Below are 20,085 nucleotides of genomic sequence, written 5' to 3' on the forward strand. Positions count from 1 at the left end.
CTGCGCACGACAGAAATAGCCGTTTAGCTGAAGGTGAATTCAACTAGGTCAATTACATTAAATTCTAGGTCAAGTCAACTAGGCCAATTGATGTCCCTTTAGGTTCAACAGATACAATGGGAGACAAAAGGAGGAGCAGGGATAAAATAGAAAAAAGGGAAGACTTTCTAGTTAGCCGTAAACCTGCCTGTTGTTCACTCAGTTGGAAAAGGGAGTGTTTCTAATGTATGTGAGCAAAAGGCATGACTATGTGGCTCATGTGTTTTGTGTTGCAACACACTCCTTTTAACTGAGCAGCATATGACATGCTGGCAGAGGAACAAGTATTCTTTCACAATAGGCCTGCAGATTTTGTCTACGTGACTGTTGGTGTGATTGAATCTTCAGCAGGACAGAGTACGGAGTCTAGTCTTGGCATGTGAGAGCTTATGCCTGAGTGTTCTTGTGCGTCTTTGTGTGTGTGAGCATAATGTGTATATGTGTTTGAGCAATACGCACATATTTGTGTGTGTGTTCATTTCTGTATGCACGTCTTTGTGTTTGTGTCTGTGTGCGCAACTCCAGCCAGTGGTGCTGCCCAGTGTCTGCAGCCTCCATTTGATTTGCAAATTTAGGTCTGCTCATAGCTGCCAAGCACTGTGCTAGTAAGCTCCACTGTTCCCTATGATAATGTCTTCCTACATATGTGTGTGTGTGTGTGTGTGTGTGTGTCTGTGCCTATGTGTGGCTCATTGTGTTTGTGTTGTTTATGTTTAACTGCATGCACGGGCATGTGGGACCTTTGTCTCCATCGCTATCTTCATTAAGCAGCCTGCAAAGCCTGGAATGGTTGTTTCTCTGCTTGCGTGTTACTGTCAAAAGCACTGAGCGGTGAGCGTGTGAGAGTGTGTGAGACTTGGAGGCAGTGTGTGAGAGAGGGGCACACATTAGGGCTCAGTGTGAAAAGAGGGGTGGGCACTGGGCAGACAAGAGTGGCAGAAGGGGAGCAGATTGAGAGGGGCTGGTGAACAGTGGGACTGAAAGACATGTTGGCACACTAGGTGGGGCCTTTGTGGGTGCCTTTGGCGCTCTTACCCCATGGCCGAGGCTGTGGCACCACAGGGTGGGCAGGCACTGAGCGACCATCGGCCCATTGACAGGCCTACAAGAGCTGCACTTCATGAAAGAGGAAAAGAGAGAACCACACCCTTGTCAGTGGTGCCAGCATGTGTCTCTCTCTCCCTTTCTGTTTCTCTGCCCACATCTTCCTGCCATCCCTCTGTGGCTTCTGCTACAAGGTTCCACAGAACAGGCACGCTTCCTTCCTCTTTTCGGTACCACTTGCATTTTTCCGGAGGATCTCCGTCATTGCTTTTGTAGCCACTTCGCTGTCGCTCACTGCTACACCTCTTTTTATGTCCTCAGATTTCCCACAGGTCAAATAATACTGAAACTCTGTTCAAGCTCTATTGCACAAAGTTGAGTCACTGACTAGCTTTCAAGTGGGAGACTATCAAGTCTCCATTGTGTGAATTACACACACACACACACACACACACACACACACACACACATGCAATGTAACCTGCTTAGAATGGAGTTTATATGGCGATGAAGTGGGAAGCAGGAAAGGAGGAATGTGTGCATTTGTGTGTGTGCACACATTTGTGTGTATGCGTGTGTGTGCATGTGCGTTGACAACAGGGGGATGCTTTCATTAAAGGTGCTGAGCAGTAGCAGCTCTTTTCAACAGCTGTCAGAAAGCTCATTACCTGGGCTCCTAACACACACACACACACACACACACACACACACACACATGCATGCATGCCTGTAAAGAGGCCCAGCTAAGTGGCCTTTTGAAAGAAGGCCTGTGATAAAACTGGGCTGCTGTCCAGGAGATGGCTCAGCTTTGAGGGGTGAAAACACACCAAACTGGTCAGGAGGAAGGAGGAGCTAGCCCCGTCGCCCCCAAGGAATTTACACCCTTCTGTCAGAAGCAGCACAAAGTCACGAAACACGGAGAGAGAAAGAGAGACACATGTGCACGCACATGGTCTGATGTGAGAGGCAGACAGACATGTAGAACGCTGTGGCATCTATTCATATCCTGTCGCGTTTCCCAGAGGTGAGTGCAAATGACAGAACTCTGTAGTTCTGAGAATGAGACAGAAGACACACACACACACACACACACACACACACACACACACACACACTTCACACCTCTTCATCTATACTTCCCCCAAATAAGGTGTACAAGCAGAGCAGAGCAGGAAAGGCAGCAGGTGGGATAAGCCTGTATCCCCAGGGCACATTTTAAAAAGTGGAATTACCCTTGCAGTCTGTGGCGGTGCTCTCAAAACACCCTTTCTTCTTTACAGCACCTCATAAAGGGCCTTTTGATATTTTCTTGATGGAGTTGGGCAAGCCAACATTTGGCAGTGAGCAACCCCCCCCCCCTTTTTCCTGCCACACAACCTTGTCAAGAAACACACAAGTGGGCTTCAAACAACCAAACCAGGCCACAGAGCTGCCCACCCCCCATGAAGCTACCAGAAAGTTTCCCTCAAACAGGTCAGAGAAGAGAGTGGACTAGACACCTAGAGAAAATTAAATGGAACGCTTTCACCAAAAAAGGATTGTAGTCTGTGGCCTTTTATGGCTGGTACAGGAAAAAGCAGACCGACAAGTGCAGATCTGCGGAAAAAATGTGCCCCCTCATCCCTGCGGTGAGCTCCAGCTGATTCTTCATCTGCCCACCAGAAGACTGAGAGAGAGAGGGGAGAGAGAGAAAGAGAGGGGCGAGAGCTCTTCTCTGGTGACTGGAGAATGAACCCAGACCTGGCAATCCGGCGCAGACCTGGGCCATTGATCATGTCAGGAAGACAGGAAAGACTCACGGGCAGGCGGGGAATCAGACAGAAAGCGGAGGCCGGCAGGCAGACAGGCGAGGTGAGGAGAGAAGAGAGGAGTGGAGAGTCATCGAGGGAAACCCCATGTCTTTGATCCTTTGGTTGTTTCTCGTCCTCCCAGACTTCCTCTCACCATCTGTAGCCCTTGCTCTCACCTGTCTGTCTCTGGCAAGGCCACTAGCGCTCGTTCAATTGCTATTGCTTCCTCCCCACAACAATAGAAACCTAAAAAAGTAGAAGTAGCACAGCCGTGGCTGCAGCCTTACTCTGTCAGAGGAAGTGAGGGGAAAGGAGGATAACGTAAACAACAACAGTAGTATTCACACCAGCTCACTGGGGAAGCACCGCAGACCAAAGACTACAAACCCAAACCTCTTACTGGAAGGAACATTCACACCCACGAGCATACATAGAGTGTAGTGCACCACCGTGCACGATATGAATGCACGTGCTCAGGCAGTCATGTAAAATACTAAAAAGCATTTCCTCTTTCTTTTTTCCAAGATCTTGACTTTGCTGCAGCACGGTGACAGTTCTTCTTTACAAAATCACGCCAAACCATAACCATCAGTCCAACCGCTTTCCTGCAATTACTGATTCCAGATTTGCATGAACAGCTACATTCTTCCTCTATCTATTCACTTGGATGGACTTGGATGGCAGCACTCAGAGAGAAACAAAGGCAGAGACAGAGACTGAGACAGGGAGAGAGACAGACCAACAGAGAAAGAGCTGCCAGAAAAAGACTGCGGCTTCCTGTTGTCAAAGTGATTTGTGGTCTAATGGTATCTGGGGCTTTCTGATACACTGCAACACTAGTGCATACTTTTACATTCCTAGTAAAATGGCAAATAGGCTCGGACTCATATCAGATGGTACGAGTCACCCTGAGAAACTTCTGCTTTGAGTGTCCCAATCGAGAAATGATGCATATCTTTGTGTTTCATAGTTTTTCACTTTTGCTTGGCAACCAACTGCCAACAACCAACAGGTTGCCCAATGCTTTATCTGGGCGGAGACTGTCAGGGCACTGGAGACACACTGAGGCAGGGACTCTACAGTGATTCATTTCCTTCTTTGTCTGGTTGTAAGCTCTACCTGAGATTGATGTGGGGCAGAGATGAGACATTTTGACATTTGACGGTTACCACGAACAGTCAAAGGTCACCCAGAGAGAAAGCAATGCCCACTCGGCCAGTTCCCATAACAGCACTGTATCCTCAACACATTAAACAGTCTCGAACAATGCATAAATCATCTGAGCAACCCCTAACTCCCTCGCTGGAATAGCTTCCTGTCTAACTGTCTGTCTGTCTGGCAGGTTTTCCTCTCTGTGTTCCTGGCAAACATGAGTAGCTCAAACAGTGGAGCAGTAGCTGATACCGCCAGGCCTGCTGACAAGATGAGTAGAGCCAGCTTTCGTTCACTTACACATTAGACTCAAAAAGGAGGGATGGAAAAGGTTTTTGCTAGCTCGTAGCCGATGAAGAGTATATGTTTCTTTCAGTGTGTGTGTGAGTGAGAATGTGGTTCTCGTGTCAGCCTCAGAACAGGGCATCTACTTCTGCGGCCCACTGTGAGTGAACATACAAATACGCACACCCAGACACACACAACCCAAGCACAGAGAACACTTTGTCCATTAACATTCGTATTCTTCCGGTGAAAGGTCCCCAAAAAAAAAAAAAGTCAGCTAGGCACACAATTGCAGGCAGGGCAGCACACACACACACCTGTTCCCCTTCATTGATCAAGCAGACAAATAATATACACACACGGACGTGCACAATAAAATGAACAGAGTGTACACACAAACACACGCAAATGAACTAATTCAAATGAACTCAGACTGCACCATTTCCAACAAAGCGGTCATGGTAGTTGCACATAAGCACACTGACAGAATTTGACTAATGTCCAAGTGAAAACAACGCTCTCGGGCCTCCCTCTCCCTCCCCCAGCTCCTCCATCACTCTCCACCTCTGAGCCCAGATAATGGCTGTACTACACCAGCCGTCCACCACTCCCTGCCAAACAGTGTCGGCTGCGTAAACACAGCCCATTCACATACACACACACACAGAGAGAGAGAGGACAGTCAGGCTCATCTGGGTCTCTAGTCCCGGCTTGGCTGTCCGGGCCCTCGGCTTCTCATAACAGTGAGCCATAGCAACGCTCGAGCCAAGCCGTCAGTCAATAACACAGTGGTAACAGAACCGCTCCCTTCGTACTCAGCTCACACATGATTCCGAGCTGACATAAACATACTGCTATATACTGCATGCATACACGCACACACATACACACAAGCACGCATGCAGTATGGTGCATGCTAAAAAAATGCCAGTAAACTCAATAAATATATGAAAATGCACATGCACAGACATACAGTACATGTGCACAAATGCCAAGATAGACACACACACACACACACACACGCATACATACTGTAGCTTTCCAACTGCCCACGCCTTTGTACAAGTGAAAATTTGCCTGGCAGGCAGAGCTCTGTTCTCAGTAAACAGCTACAATAGCAGCAGCCAGACACTGGTGTTAGGGTGGGCAGCCACAATACCTCTGTGACCAGCAGACTATTGTGAAAGCACTTATGAAAGTCCACATTTTGTATCCTGGTGGGGCTGATACAAAGGAGGAGACTATTGGCTCTGTTGCTTCATAACAGCCTGTTGTGTTATGCTGTGCTCTGCAAATTTTCATCTATAAACGGTATTCCCCGTAATGGCCATGGTAGCTGATGCAGTCTTGTGAAACACTGCTGGAAGGACTAATTTCTGCTAACATGGGAAGAACGAGACAAGCAGGCAGCCAGTCGGAGGTAACAGATTCATTCTATCCCATGGTGGCTGCGACTTGCAGATGAGTTTTATTTACAGTGGTGTGACTGACGCTGCTGAGGGGCTATAAACTGCCATTAGAGCGGAGCTGGATTCCAGCACAGGCCTGTGGAATCCAGCCTGGCACATTGTCTGTCTGTGGCTTTGACACGGCAGTCTGGGTGTCTGTGCCAACCAGACACATAAATGCCATGAACACGGACTCTATATGTGACATACAGTCACATATAGAGTATTCCCCAATCTCATTCATACTTAAGTAGATCCGCACATGGAAGGGGGATTATGAAAAGACTATATAATTGCAGGCATTGAGTCAGTCTATTTTTAGATAGCACTGCCTATTAATGGGCTCAGCTATTATTGCAAGGTTGACAAAGATCTGCGCGCATGGTAGTGTGATACTGCAGCACAAGCAATGGCAGTACCTCTTATGTTGGGACTGTTCTGATGATGTAAACACATTAGTTTACCATGGAGGATACATTTTAATATTAAATATTAGTGTAGCTTGCAGTAAATTCATCTCTTGCACACTGTGTTTTGACTGGCCACATAAAACTTTACCTTACTGACCAGCTGCCTAGCAACACAGGTGTCCACTAATTGCACATCAAAATTATGTGCATTTTTAGATTGAATTAATAAAGTCAATAGTCTACTATTAGATTTGAATGTTCTTGCAGTTTACTTTGATCCTGATTTCCTTTTAAATAAAATCCTTGGTCTACTTCAAACAGCCTATCCTGTTCCAGCCACACAAATGTTTTCAGAGACAAGTGAAGGTTTTTACCTCGGTCATATCAATTACGACAAAATGACCTTGGATCAGCTGACTAGTTAAGCCTTTTAACTTCAACACATTCATTTGACATTATCTTGAAGGGATCAACAGGGTTTATGTATGTATAACAGCACTGACAAGTCCTCATTAGAATTGCAGCCACCCTATAAGTCTCTCGCTCTTTCTCTCTCTCACACACACTCGCATACACACCATCCCCCTAACCAAGATACCACTATCTATTCCCAGTCCTGCCCCCTCAGGCATTCTAATCTTTTAATTGAATCTTTTGTAATTATAATGAAATAACTGCAGACTTCCATCAGGGGAGAAAATGATCGGGCCAGAATGTGCCAGCGGTCACAGGAAGCTCTTATTTCTCTGCCATTGCTGCCGAGATATACCCCCATTTCAATTAGCTCCTCAATTCACATTTGAACAGCACATTAAGGGAAAACAAAGAGGCGTGTGTGCCCGTGCGTGTGTGTGGCGGTGTGATTGCACACATGTTGATGGATTACTCCGGCTACGTGTTACTGCCATGTCACTTGGATGTATCGCCAGCGAGAATCAGAGTGAATATCCAAAAGACTCAGCTATGTGAGCGTTTTGGTGAGAAAAACACACTTCCCCTTCCTCTGACCCTGGAGAACAGCTAGGCGTAATTGCCTCATTCTTCTAAGCAAATGAACATTGACAGAGAGGGGATTGGTCTGCATAGGCTCTCTCAAATGGCTTCCCTGGCAGTTGACTAATTCAGTTCTCATTGACATATGACTAAATCAGTGTCCATTATCCTTTCGCGCAGGGCAGCTCAGATGTAGTACCAGCTCTGTGGCATAAGGCACTTAAGAGCATTACACAACCCAAGCTGGCTGAAAGGCTTTCCTTTTCAGCAAGCTGACAAGGCCGCCACACATGGTGTAGATCTGACATTGGCCAGGGCATAGCCTCTGACTAACCTCTGACATTGAGGTCTCCCACTGGTGAACAAAAAACAGGAAAACTGACCACACACTTTCAAGTCCCCCCAATTGTCCCCAGCTTACAGCCAACAGAAGTGACACTTAGCACCGCAGGAGATTTACTGCCCACACAATAGGATATACTCATTTTGTAGGAGAACATTTTTTTCTAAACCTTTTTCATAACACTAAGAGATTTCTAACAATCTCTATCCTTTTTTTTTTTTTAAACACATCACTATTTTGCTTTTCCCCTCCCTCACTGCAGATTTTTCAAGAAAAGACCATGCTAGATTTCATTAAAAGTCTCACGCCACATCTGTTCCCACGCTATTCCCAAAGTGTCAAAAATAAATGAATAAAAAAAAAGTATCATGCCATCCCCACCTGACTCCCTTTCAAAAGCCAGTGGCTATTTTGGTGTGCAGAGCGGGTGCTGGGTATTGAGTGTGGCATTGGTGGCCAGACAGGTCCTTCTGCTCTGCAGCTGGGCCGGCCTAATGAGATATCAGACTCAAACATCAATTCATCAGCCTCATTGATGAGGACAATGAGGGGCAACTGGTTCAGTAAAGAGAGCCATTATAGCTCCTCGTGTGGGATAGGGGAGCCTTGTTTACAAAGGTTATTGGGCACAGAGGGTTGAAACAGTACACCACAGCAGCCATCGCTCTGCTCTGCTCTGCTAGACCGGGCTCAACCCTGCTGCCTTCCCCTCAGGGCAGCTTCTCAAGACTTTTTATCTCTTTGATTTCCTGGAACAAAGAACAAAAAGGGGGGGAAAAAAAGTACTTCTGGAACCTGAAGGTCTCATTTTTAAATGTGTATGTGAGTGTGCTTGAGTGTGTGTGTGTGAGAGAGAGAGAGGGTTAAAAGGAGAGGCCTGATTGATTAAATAAACAAATCTCATCTTGTTATCATCAGGGCTCCCCAGCTAAGCAGAGCAGGCTGGGCTGGCTGGAGTCCCCCCTGGCCTCGGCCTCCTCTGACAGGGCATCTGTCTTCATTAAAGCTCAGCCAGTGTGCATGACAGCCACTGAAATGCTGGTGTCTTCACGATTAATGAAGACAGATGACTCCCCCCGAGAGGCAGTAAAAAGGAACAAAAAAGCACAAGGATGAACAAATAAAAATAAAAAATATGTCAGGACCAAGTTCAAAAAGCTCAACAAAACAGGAATGCTTTGTGTCGTTTGTCCAACTGCCCCATCGCCTCTTGTTTTCTCGGTTGTTTTTCTGGTGTCATTTCTGGCCTTGCTCTCTCCACACTCACACCACGCCATGCACACACACACACACACACACATACACACCCCCACTCCCTTATTTTCCACTCTCACACGCTCTCTCACAGCAGTAGTGGCCCCCTGGAAGTGTATGGAAACGGACCCCAGTTTTGTCTGTCCAGAGACAGGCCTGTTGTTAGAGCCAGAGCCTTGTCTGAAGTTTGGGGCGGAAGGAGGGAGAGGAAAAATGAGAAGCTGACAGAGAGAAAGACAGACAGAGGGGGAGAGAGAAGAAAGCTGGTCAGAGTATCCTTTGGCGTTCCGAAGATTGTGTAGCTCTGCATTCCATATTATTAATTTATTCATCCATTTATCCATTAAATAATTCATCGACTTATTAATTCATGGCTGTTTGGCTCAAGAGGAATATCATTATCCATCTAGTATCCAGAAGCGTAAACAAACCTCCAACCTAGGAGGACTTCAGCAGGCAACACACAACTTTTATCATCTGTAACATTAAACAGGCTACATCCCTCATTAACCTTTCATGAGAAATTCATTGGAAACCAAGCTTCTGCTGTCAAACCCTGACTATAGCAGAGGACAAACTACAGCTTACACATACTAAAGCTTACACACTGAATTGTTGTGGGTTTCTCTTGATCTCTTTCTGACTTTCATCTCCCCATTCTTATAGATTTGTTTTTAGTATACAGCACCTGGCAAGGTCAAACCTCAGGTGGCTCACATTGTCACTGAAACCTGACTCTGTGCAGGGCTCACACTCACAAGTCAAACATGGACACACACTGTCGCACACGCACACACACACACACACACACACACACACTCACACATACACAGTGCATATCATATCATAGCAGAGAGTTTGTTTCGGATGGCTGAGCAGCTCAAACTGGCTGTGGGCTGTGAGGGGGCGGAGAGGAGAGGAGACTGCCTGTCCCAGTCTCTTCCTGTGGTGCTCTGTAGCCCCTGACAGCAGCCCCCTGGCCTAGCCCTGAGGGGTAAACAAGTCAGCACTGGGGGAGAATGAGAAAGAGTGAGAGAGAGAGAGAGAGAGAGAGAAGGCGAGAGAGAGAGACAGCGAGATGAACGTGTCACACCACAGATGTAAACAGGATGCCACTTACACTGAACGCTGGCACTGCCCGTCCACGCGAAGGGGTCCAGCCCCGCAAAGAAAGGGCTTGCTTTCCGCAGCATGCATGCACCGCGGCTGGTGACATCATAGAGCTGACGGGGGCCCATTCCCAGAGCCTCCATACAGTCGAACATGGCACACCTCAGTGTACCCCCCCGCCCTCACTTTAAAAAAAAAAATGCAAAAACCACTATGAGCCCTCAGACTTGCCTGTGCCCTCCCTTCCTCTAGAACCAGTCACGTCACTCACTAAAACAGTGACAACAACAAACACCAGCAACAGCTAGCTAGATCTACTGCCTCCTGTTACCTTCCTCTGCTCTCCTCCCCTGTCCCTCTCTCTCTCTGTCTCTCTGCTGTCCTTTCCTGCCGACGCTTGAGTTTCCCCCTTTCCCCTCTCAGCTGGAATGCAGAGCTGGTTCCTGCCTGGCTGTGGCTGTAGCTGTCCTGTCCTGTGCTGTCCTGTCTTGTCCTGTCCTGCGGTGTGCTGTCCTGTGCTAAGCTGTGCTGTGCCGAGTGTGACTCTGACTCTACTCTCCCCCTGCCCTTGGGCGAGCTGCTCCCTGTCTGCTGTAACAGACCTAAATAACAGCCTCTCACAGCTCTCGCTGAGCCCCAGACACGGTGGAGCGAACCAACTGCCTCAGCCTGACGCTCTGAGAGGGGGTGGAGAGAGACACAGAGAGAGAGAGCCAGAGAGTGATCAAGAGCAAGAGAGGGAGGGAGAGAGAGAGAGCGGCCCAGAGGGAGGGGGAGCGGGGAGAGAGAAAGAGGGAGGGGAAGGGAGGGGGCTGGCCAGCAGAGCCAGCGCTAGAGGAAGGACTGATCTGGTTAGAGGACAAAACTTTATTCCCATTCTTCTCTTGCTTGTTTTCCCGAGCTGCTTTTGTGTTTCATATTTCAGTCCCGAATGCAAACAAACACAATGCCCCCTCCCCTCCTGTCCTATTCAGATTTGGTCCCTCTCTCTCTTTCTCTGGGTCTGTCTTTACATTGCACCTCCCCCATTTCCCCTGCAGTAAATATGAGCCCCCTCCCCTCCCTTCTCTGAGCCCCCGTCTCTAATCATAACCATATTAAAGTCCAGCCACTGGCTGGCTCTGAGAGGGGAAAGAGAGAGAGAGTAAGAGAGAGAGAGATAGAGAGGGAGAGGGGGAGAGAGAGAGGGAGAAATAGAGAGAAAGAGAGAGAGAGGGGGATAGGGAGAGAGGGAACATTGTGCTGTGGCTGAACCCAGAAACCAGATGCCAGGGCAAATCCCTCCCTTTTCTCTGTCTGTTCCAGGAAACAACAGAAGATGGGCAGTTCTCTCTCTTTCTCTTTCTCTCTCTCGCTCTCTCTCTCGCTCTCTCTCTCCCTCTGGAAGTGCTTTAACAGTGATGAATGAGGGCTGCCTTGCTCAATCCCCGCAGTGCATTTACACAGACAAATACCCTCAAAACACAAACACACCATGTGCTGGACACACTTCTCGCAGGTTCACTTGACCTTATTTGCAATTTATCTCTGAGCAACGTTTTGAAAGAAACACACAGAGATACAAGGACGCAGATGCCACGGGGCCAAGATTATGCAAGTGAACCATCACCTGACACAAACCACAAAATTTTGCTTTCCACATGTCTTTCAGGAGAACATTTTCCTAGAGCACAAGCTGTTCTGTTCATCGCTAAAAACAATTAAATTTAGTCATGCCCTCATGGTGACAGTAAATCAAAGCAGGGGCTGCATGATATTGGAAGAAACTATCTCTTTTCTACGTTATATATTACAATATGAAAAAATACAGGACATTTCACCGGAAACATGCAGTGTGTTATTTATGCACAGGTATACAATTAACAATCATAATTTTCATTAAACGTGTACTTTAAAAATCTATCCTGTTCCAACAAAACAACCCCCCCTCCTACTTCAACCACACTTGGTTGATTCAGCCCTCTGTCACCCCTCCAGAAACCAGCTTGGGCTCCTCCATTTCAGTATCACATTTGTGACTCTGACACTCTGGCACAGACAAGTGGAGAAAGAACAGGTGGAGAGGTATTTGGGAAAAACAACGTATGCTTCTTAATAAACCTTACAAATCAACATACGTGTCCAGTTGTGTTATTTACATGTAATCTACCACATCTAAAGATGTTCAAATGAATGCTTAATCTGGCTGATGGAACATAAACAGGCCTCTCAGTGTGGTGACAGTAACCTTTTAACTTTTAATCAGCACCAGGCGCTGCCAATAACAGGAGTACATGCACTCAAAAGCCGCCTCACATCGGTGAATGCCTGCCTCTGGAATGCAGGTGACATTAGTTGTGACAGTAGCTGCGTCTGTCTACAAGCAGGTGACAAACAGGCTCTGCATGCACAGCGATCAATTCACTATGTGCTCTGGTGAAGGGGTGCACCTGATCAGTTTATCAAACAACCAAAACAGTGATTTCTGTGACTTCTGGGGCTTTGGTTGTTGATAAAGTGATCAAGTGCATCCCTTCCCCAAAGCACAATACATGTAGAGAACTGATCACTGTGCATTCAGAGCCTGTGTGTCGCTAGCAACAAACTCTGTATATCAAAGAACCAAATTATTTAATATCAGATGGACTTTCCTTGTAGATTATTCATGGAAAATTAGAAACTTGCACATTTTTCTATATATCAAGTAGCAGAAAAAGTGAAGCATGATGTCTTTGAGTTAACTTGCCTTACTTAATATTGCCCATCCTGCAATGTGACTACTGCACATGTGCACATCGTGATGTCGATGCTGAAACAATATATCATGCAGCCCTAAATCAAACTAAATCAATAGGCCTGTCACTGGTCCTAACTGTTGCGCAGCAGACAGATAGACTCTGGCCGGGCTAAAGCAAACAGCCGCATACAAAGGGAGATATATGATAATAGAATGGCTTCAGTCTCAGTGCCCTGCACATTCATCTCCCCCTGTCAGACCAGGACAAGTGGTACAGCCCAGCAGGCAAAAAAGACACCATTTCCTGTCAATCTGTGCTGCTGGCTAGGTTCTCCATAAACACACAGTACCCTCCCTGCCTCCTCCCTTCTCTGTCTAACACTTCACTCTTTTTCCTGTCTCATGAACGAAACCGTGCTTTTACGTTTCGACCCATTCTAAATGATTTTGATTAAAGTGTTTATGGATCTAAAAGCTTTCCTCACGTCCCCTTGATTATTTTCTTAAGTTGGCACATGCACCCATATGCAAGCACATGCACTAATTTGCATACACAGGCACGCACATGCACACACAGTCACACACACATGCTCACGTTTGCACATTCACACACTAGTACACACACGCAAGAGGCCTTCTGGTGCATCAAACAGTAGGACGTGCAACAGTTTTTGTGTCTTTGTGTCACGTCATACAGCCGGGCACTTTATGACAGGGACAGAGCACGGCGAGGTGGTCCCTCATATTGAAACTAGTATCTAACAAAGGCCTTCCTAGCAGCCTGTTGTTAAAAACGACTTTTCTTTCCCCTCCCTTTCTGGCTCTTTACTTCTCCTTTTCTTTGTTTTTCATTTTTTTCCCCCCTTCTTTCTCTCCACCTCTCCCACCCATTTCTACTGTAATTGAATCAATGTCCCGATTGGGATGCATTTCAGATTAAATCATCACTGCCCTGAGTCACATTTTTATGATCCACTAGCATTCTTCTCACACTCGTCTTTTTTCTCCTTCCTGTCTTTCTTCTTTTTCTCTTTTTTTTCCCCCCTCCCTGCTAGTTTCAGACGGCATCCTGCAACAAGGAAACAAGGAAAACAAGACTGGCCAATCCCCTGGCGCTCAGTCTACACAACATCAGCGTTGTTTACCAAGGCCGTCCCTGTGTTTGACAGCTGCAGCAGAATCGACTTATATTATCATCTGCCCACACTTGAGCTCCTTTGTGTGTGGAAATTTATGGCCCCGATCCTGCTCTCCCTGGTTATGACATTTCTTTTACTGTGTTTTAGCCCATAACTCAGACCAGTAACCCCGACTTCTCCATTTATTGGCACACACCACTGTGAGATGAAGTCTTCCACTCCAGAAGGTTGGAGTGAGTTTAGACATCTAATCTACACATACTCCATACTGCTGCTGACCCAGGCAGGTCCCTCCCTCCCTCCTCCCCTTCCTTCCCGGCCGGAGAGGTTGAACTCTAGAAGAAACCCCCACTGGGCCACTAACTTTCCCCCCAAACTTATCCTGCCCTCCCTCTCTCTCTCACTCACTCTCTGGCTCACAAGTTTCTCCATCGCTCTCCTTAATTCTCTCTTTTTTCCCTCTGTTCCTGCAAATACTCTCCCCATTTCATCAAGTTCCCTGTGGCCATTTTTTCCTGACTGCATGATTTGTTTTAGTTGACGGAGCTCTCCGCTTTTGTTTCTGGGTTTGGAAAGGTTTCACGCGCAGTGGCTGCCAACTCGACGGTCATTTTTGCGTGATTACAGTTTTCAATCACCTTTAATTCCACGGATTATAGCAACGTTTGACGTTATTCAAAATGTGGCATTTGTTCTTTTTCATGAAGGAATCTTCCCATCTGTTTATCTCTAGACAGTGAAGCTCAGTCAGCTGGACCCAGTCAGCCTGTAGCTCCTCATGGATTGGAAACCATGAAAATCAGCCTTTACTACTGTCTGACACTCTGATGCCAATTACAGATAAGACGTATACAACGCATTGTTGCTACTTCCTCCGTATACAGTCATTCAGCATGCAGCCAAGCAGTCAACAACACAGTGGTGTGTGAAGCAATAAAAAGAGCTTGCTTTTAAATGCCTGTGTGCTATGTGCACAACTCGGCATGGTGATTTTGAAAGGAATGTCGAGCTTTTCCATCGCTGATAGCATGTGTGCAGTGTGTGGACGTGCTGAAACAGATTGCCGGTGATGATAGAGACACTGAACACCAGTCCAGAGCTCCCTCCCACCACAGCCAGCTTCAGGTTACTCACTCACACGCACACACTCACACAAACATCCTAACACACACACACACAAACATACTAACACACAGATCCGGAACAGATTTATTTTTTCCAAACACTTAAACACGGTCGACTAGCGCTTGACTAACGCGGCCGATAAAGTCAAACACCTTTTCTTTCGTTTTCATTCACGAGGCCGAGTGCACGCGAATACAAACGAAATCGAGATCTCGTGTGAATTAAGACATCAGCTCGGTAGTACAATCCTAGCGTTCTTTCTCTCGCACATCCATCATCCGATCTACCCGGAGCAGTAGTACACATGTTCAGCTCTGACAAGACATGTAATCTTATCCAGTCATCTCCCTCACTCTCTCACAATATATCTCAGGGGGATACCTGATGTGTCACTGCACGTGGACAACGGGAAAGGAAGGCCTGAGTTATGAGAAAGCGTCTATGTTATTTATTTATTTTATTTTATTTTTTTTTTTTTTCCAGCAGCCATGTTCGCCTCCGTTCACACTGGTTGTCCCAACGAAACTGAACAGGACTACTTTTCAGAACAATATCAATCTTGGCTATCTTTCAGCAAGGTCTTTTCCTCTCTCTGTGTCTTTCTCTCCCTCTATCTGCACTGTCATGACATTTTGCTACCCGTGTTTTGCTGGAAAAAAAGAAAGAACGATCTTTAGTTGCTCAGCCAAAAATATGAACCCCCGTCTTGTTCCCATAGGCCCGCCCTGTGCCTCTGTGCCCACCCACGCCTTGTGAAAGCCCATCCCTCTCTTCTCGCCATTGCGCAGGCCTTGTCTTGCACGTGCCCACAAAGGCCCATCTGAAAACAGACCCCTCCCATTTTTAATAGTAGCCTCTTTATCTTCATCTGTCATCATGTCAGAGCTGTAGTACACTCTGTGACCTCTTCTTTACCACCAACTCAACCTTTTCCGATTTTCCATGAACACACACACCCAGGCATGCACACACACGCAAACGCACACACACAAATACACGATCACACAGGAACGTATACACACACCAAGTTTCAGCAACTTTCCAGCACTTAGGGCAGTTGGCTCCAACTGGCAGAGAGGGATAACGAGAGGAAATCCAAGGTGAAAGCTGAAGAGAAAGCGAAAAAGTTTGAGAAAGGAGAGAGCAAGGGAAGGCAGAGTGCATAAGCCTGCAGGGTTTAGGTGGATATCACTGGAGGAGCAGATATTCCATTTGCTACCAATTTCACAAAAACTCCCTCACTGAGTTCTTAAATTGTCTGGAAAAACAGAGTGGGACTTTCTGTCCTTTTTCTAGGAGAAAAAATTCAACAAATGAGACAAAAAGTCTCACTTGTTGAATCATGGCCAGCTCTGGTTATGAAAAAAAAAAAGGGAAAAGCAATGAGAAGGGAATCGATTTCCAAAATGAAAAAGTGGATCGCCTGGGAGAGCTGTCATCTTGAGGCTAGTGGTCGCCTAGGGAGATGAAAGGAAGGGATGTCAGATGATGCAGAGCTGTTTATTAAAGAGGAGGAGGAGGAGGAGGCTCCAGCCTCACTGATAGATCAAGGACACAGCCAGCTCAACACATACTGTACTGTCATCACAGATGCACATGTAAGCTGTCACACAGACACATACAAACAACACACACAAACACACAACTAGAAAAACACACATGTGCGCACTAATACATCAGATCCAGAATCACTAATTGGCGGTTCACAGGTTGTGGTCAAAGTAGCAGAGATGCAAGCATACGGCTCTTTTTTTGGTACAGTTTTGGTGCTCATCCCCTAGAGGTCCCCACTCTCAATGCATTGATTTAGAGTAAAGCCTAGGTGCTGCATAATTTAATGCTGAAAAAAAAAAACATCATGATTTCAATATCTCAAATGAATGCTAGAATGAGAGATCACTTCTGGCTGCTGAATAAGGTTTATCATATCAGTCAAAAACTTTCTACCACCATCAGGAAACCAGAACTGATGTCTCATGCCTTGCAAAAAAAAAAAAAAAAAAAAAAAAAAAAAAAAAAGACATTGACACTGCGCAAGACAGCACACTTGTTAAGAAAGAATGGCATCATGGAAAACTGATGAGTCAAAATGATTATGTTAAATGTGGTCAGGATGTGTCATGACCTTGGACTGACAAAATACACCCAACAACACCAGAGCACTTCACTCTTTGTTAGGACTTAATGTTGGTGTCACCTTTCATTTGATTATAAACCATACATGTTGACAATATCTGTAACATGTTTCATTATGTTCTATGGCTTGCCCATTTTAGCCTTCAGCAACTTCTATCAATCAATTATATCTGTCTTTTTTTCCTGATGGGGATTTAACATTCTTTTAAAACCTCATTTTTCATCTCTCTGACTGCAGGCTCAGACCATAGCTCTTGCCTGTCTATTAAATCTAGTAGAGATCAGTAAATACTTGACAGAGGACAGAGATTGATTGGCTTCACTCTCATAAACAAACAGAAAAGTGAACACTCAAGTCTCTCCTAGGGCCTTTCACAACCTCAGCCGCAACACTGAGTGTTGCAGCGAATCGAGGCCACGTCAGAGCCGGTGAAGAACGATGAAAGACTACAGTAGTAGAAATGGGAGGTTGCTCCTCCTCTGCCTGTAGAGAAATTTGTGCCTGAAAGTAAGCAAAGGTTAACAGAGCTGAGCTCATCATTTTCATATACTTTCTCTTTCCTTTCCCTCTCTCTCTCCTTCCCCTCAAATATATAAGCACACACATTCTCAGAGATGTGTTCCTAAATATACACACACACACACACGTACGCAGTTAGACACTTCCAAATGTACGTCGTCAACCGCGTCCTACCGACCTCCATCGAGGCTGGGCTGAAACCCAGCACTTCAGCTTTAATAAAAATAAATAATATGGCACAATGTGGTGTTTGTGCACTGCTGCCTCTCCAGTGGAGAAGGCTTCATTCTGCTAGTCGACATCCATCCCTGCTATCCCTCTCCTCCATTTAAAGTTCCCTTTTACATTCCCTCTCATACCACATTTCCCACCAAAATGGCTCCTTTTCATAACTCCCCGAGCTCCCTAAGCCAACATGACCTCCTTATGAGTGTGTGTGTGTGTGTGTGTGTGTGTATAAGAATGCAATGGGTGTTTTTAATTATGTCACTCTGCATGAGGATATTTTTTTCTGCTGGAACATTTTAGTCTTTTTCACAGCCTGCCTGACTTCATGGTTTTGTGTGTGTTTGTGTGTACGTGTGCCCTGCTCATGTGTATGCATGCGCGTGCCCAAGTGTCTGTGCATGAGAGTACACACACATGAATTATATGCACATTACCTGGGCAGCCAGTATGCTAATGGGTGTGCATGTGTATGCATGTGTATGTGTGTGTGTGGTGTGCATGTCCATGCCAAACACACTCTTTATAAAAACACCACAACTGCTCACCACAGTGTGTCTCCATCAGAGGCACCACGGTGCAGACTAAAGCGGCTTTCACACAAGTTTGAACAAGCTATTCATTCCATTCTATTAATACAATGCTTTTTTATTTCATCACACTCAGATGCACCTCAGACTCTCAAGAGGTGTCTGTTTCCATCGAAACGTTGCAAGCTAGAAATTAATTGTCCGTATGGAGAGCAGAGGCCTTGCAAAGGACTTGGTCTTTTGGTCCGAGCCATGTGGGCTGAAGGAAATGACCTACTAGCTTTTCAAAACATCCCTGTGGCTGGCTTTGGGGGCCAGGGCTCCGGCCCTGATTGGTGAAAGCTTAGAGAGGTGTTTCAGGGCTCAGTGGTGATGTTATCACATAGTAAGTGGCCTTAATGGGCTTCCAACTGTTTGTTTGAAGGGCTCCCATAATGACAGGGATCAACTGATAACAGCCTCCACTACATGCTGCGCAGAGAGCCGTCAAACTCTCTCATGGATGAACAGACGCCTTTGCACACTCACACAGGAATGGGAGACGTCCTGCAGCGCAGCCACATGCTGTATCCAACTCAGTCACACACAACTTCCACCCACAAAACCCGAGAGCTACACTTATCCTCCACATAGGCATCAAGAATAAAGAACAGCTAAAACCGGTGCGTGTGCAAACACCGTCTGCCTGTCCCATCCCTCCCCCTCTCCCTCCCACTCCCTCTCAGACCCACCCACCCATCCTTTCTCGTCTCTTCCCTCCTCTGTGCAAAACAGGTATTTCTCAAGCCGCGGTGCCAAAACAGAGCGACGCCGTGGGAAGTGCTCCGACCTGTCGGCATAGCTGGCTCGCCTGCACACACACCCAACAAAGGTAGGCGTCACCCGGGCTACCTTTCTCACAGCAGTTACGCATGGGGCTCTGAAGCTGAGCAAGAATGCGGTGCTGTTTAATGCACACAGACATGCAAACACACATACACACACACACACAGAAATCTCCCCAGTGCTACCCCCATTATGTGGAAGGTATTTTCTTAGTCTGGCTTACAGACAGCTCTGACAACAATGAGCGGGCCTGTTAAGCCAACTTCTGGAGAAGAAAAGAAGGAGAAGAAGAAGACGAAGAAGAAAAACAGGGCCTGGGCAATATCTGAACCAAGGCTTTTTGTCTTACTCACTAATGTTTAAGAGAGCTGGGAATGAGGGACCTGTCAGTAAAACAACTTGTAACATGCCTTGACTCAAAAGAATGTCACTCTCCATACTTAAAGCTGGGTCGAAGCTAATTGTGACTATGATCTTGACTTAAACTTTGACCTCAGCTCGGTTTAAGCTCCGACACAGTTATGTACTCCGCAACCCTGGTGAGCGATACTACTGCCAGTGTGGATGTGTCAATACAAGCATTCATGTATGAAGCTCTAATGCATGTGGTTGCCTGCATCTGTTGCGCTTTGATACTTGCTCTTGTTTTAACCCATGCCAGGGTGGAAAACCAAAAAGAATCCATTTGTCAGTGCAGTGGGATTTCATTTTGTGTCAGGAGTGTGTTTCTAATTTTTAGATGAAAGAGGGACTGTGTGTGTGTGTGTGTGTGTATGTGTGTAAGAGAGAGAAAAAGAGAGGGAGAGAGAGAAAAAAAAGAGAATGTGTGGTTGTGTATAAGTGTCTCTGGTGGTGAGTTGTATGTGTGTGTGTCTGTGTGTTTTCCTAACAGGGTGTGTTCTTGGATTCCACCACACTAGGACATTACCCCTGGGTGTTCTCTCTCTCTCTCTCTCTCTCTCTTTCTCTCTCTCTCTCTCTCTCTCTCTCTCTCTGGTTCT

The 20,085-nt window shown here is 46.3% G+C and overlaps 1 protein-coding gene across 3 annotated transcripts in view; it reads right to left on the reverse strand.

The window, feature by feature from the left end:
- rarga (retinoic acid receptor gamma a) overlaps positions 1–20,085 on the reverse strand; it is a 46,801-nt gene that overhangs the window by 10,274 nt on the left and 16,442 nt on the right. The window contains exon 1 of one of the 3 annotated variants that reach the window (XM_030055639.1): positions 9,879–10,558. The exons of the other annotated variants lie outside the window; for them this stretch is intronic. Coding sequence (XP_029911499.1) covers positions 9,879–10,023 — 145 coding nt within the window. The 5' untranslated portion in view covers positions 10,024–10,558. Of the gene's footprint in view, positions 1–9,878; positions 10,559–20,085 lie in introns of those variants that run through there. 3 annotated transcript variants of the gene reach the window in all.

The sequence above is a fragment of the Myripristis murdjan genome, chromosome 7, assembly GCF_902150065.1.
Source record: "Myripristis murdjan chromosome 7, fMyrMur1.1, whole genome shotgun sequence".
Classification (NCBI taxonomy): domain Eukaryota; kingdom Metazoa; phylum Chordata; class Actinopteri; order Holocentriformes; family Holocentridae; genus Myripristis; species Myripristis murdjan.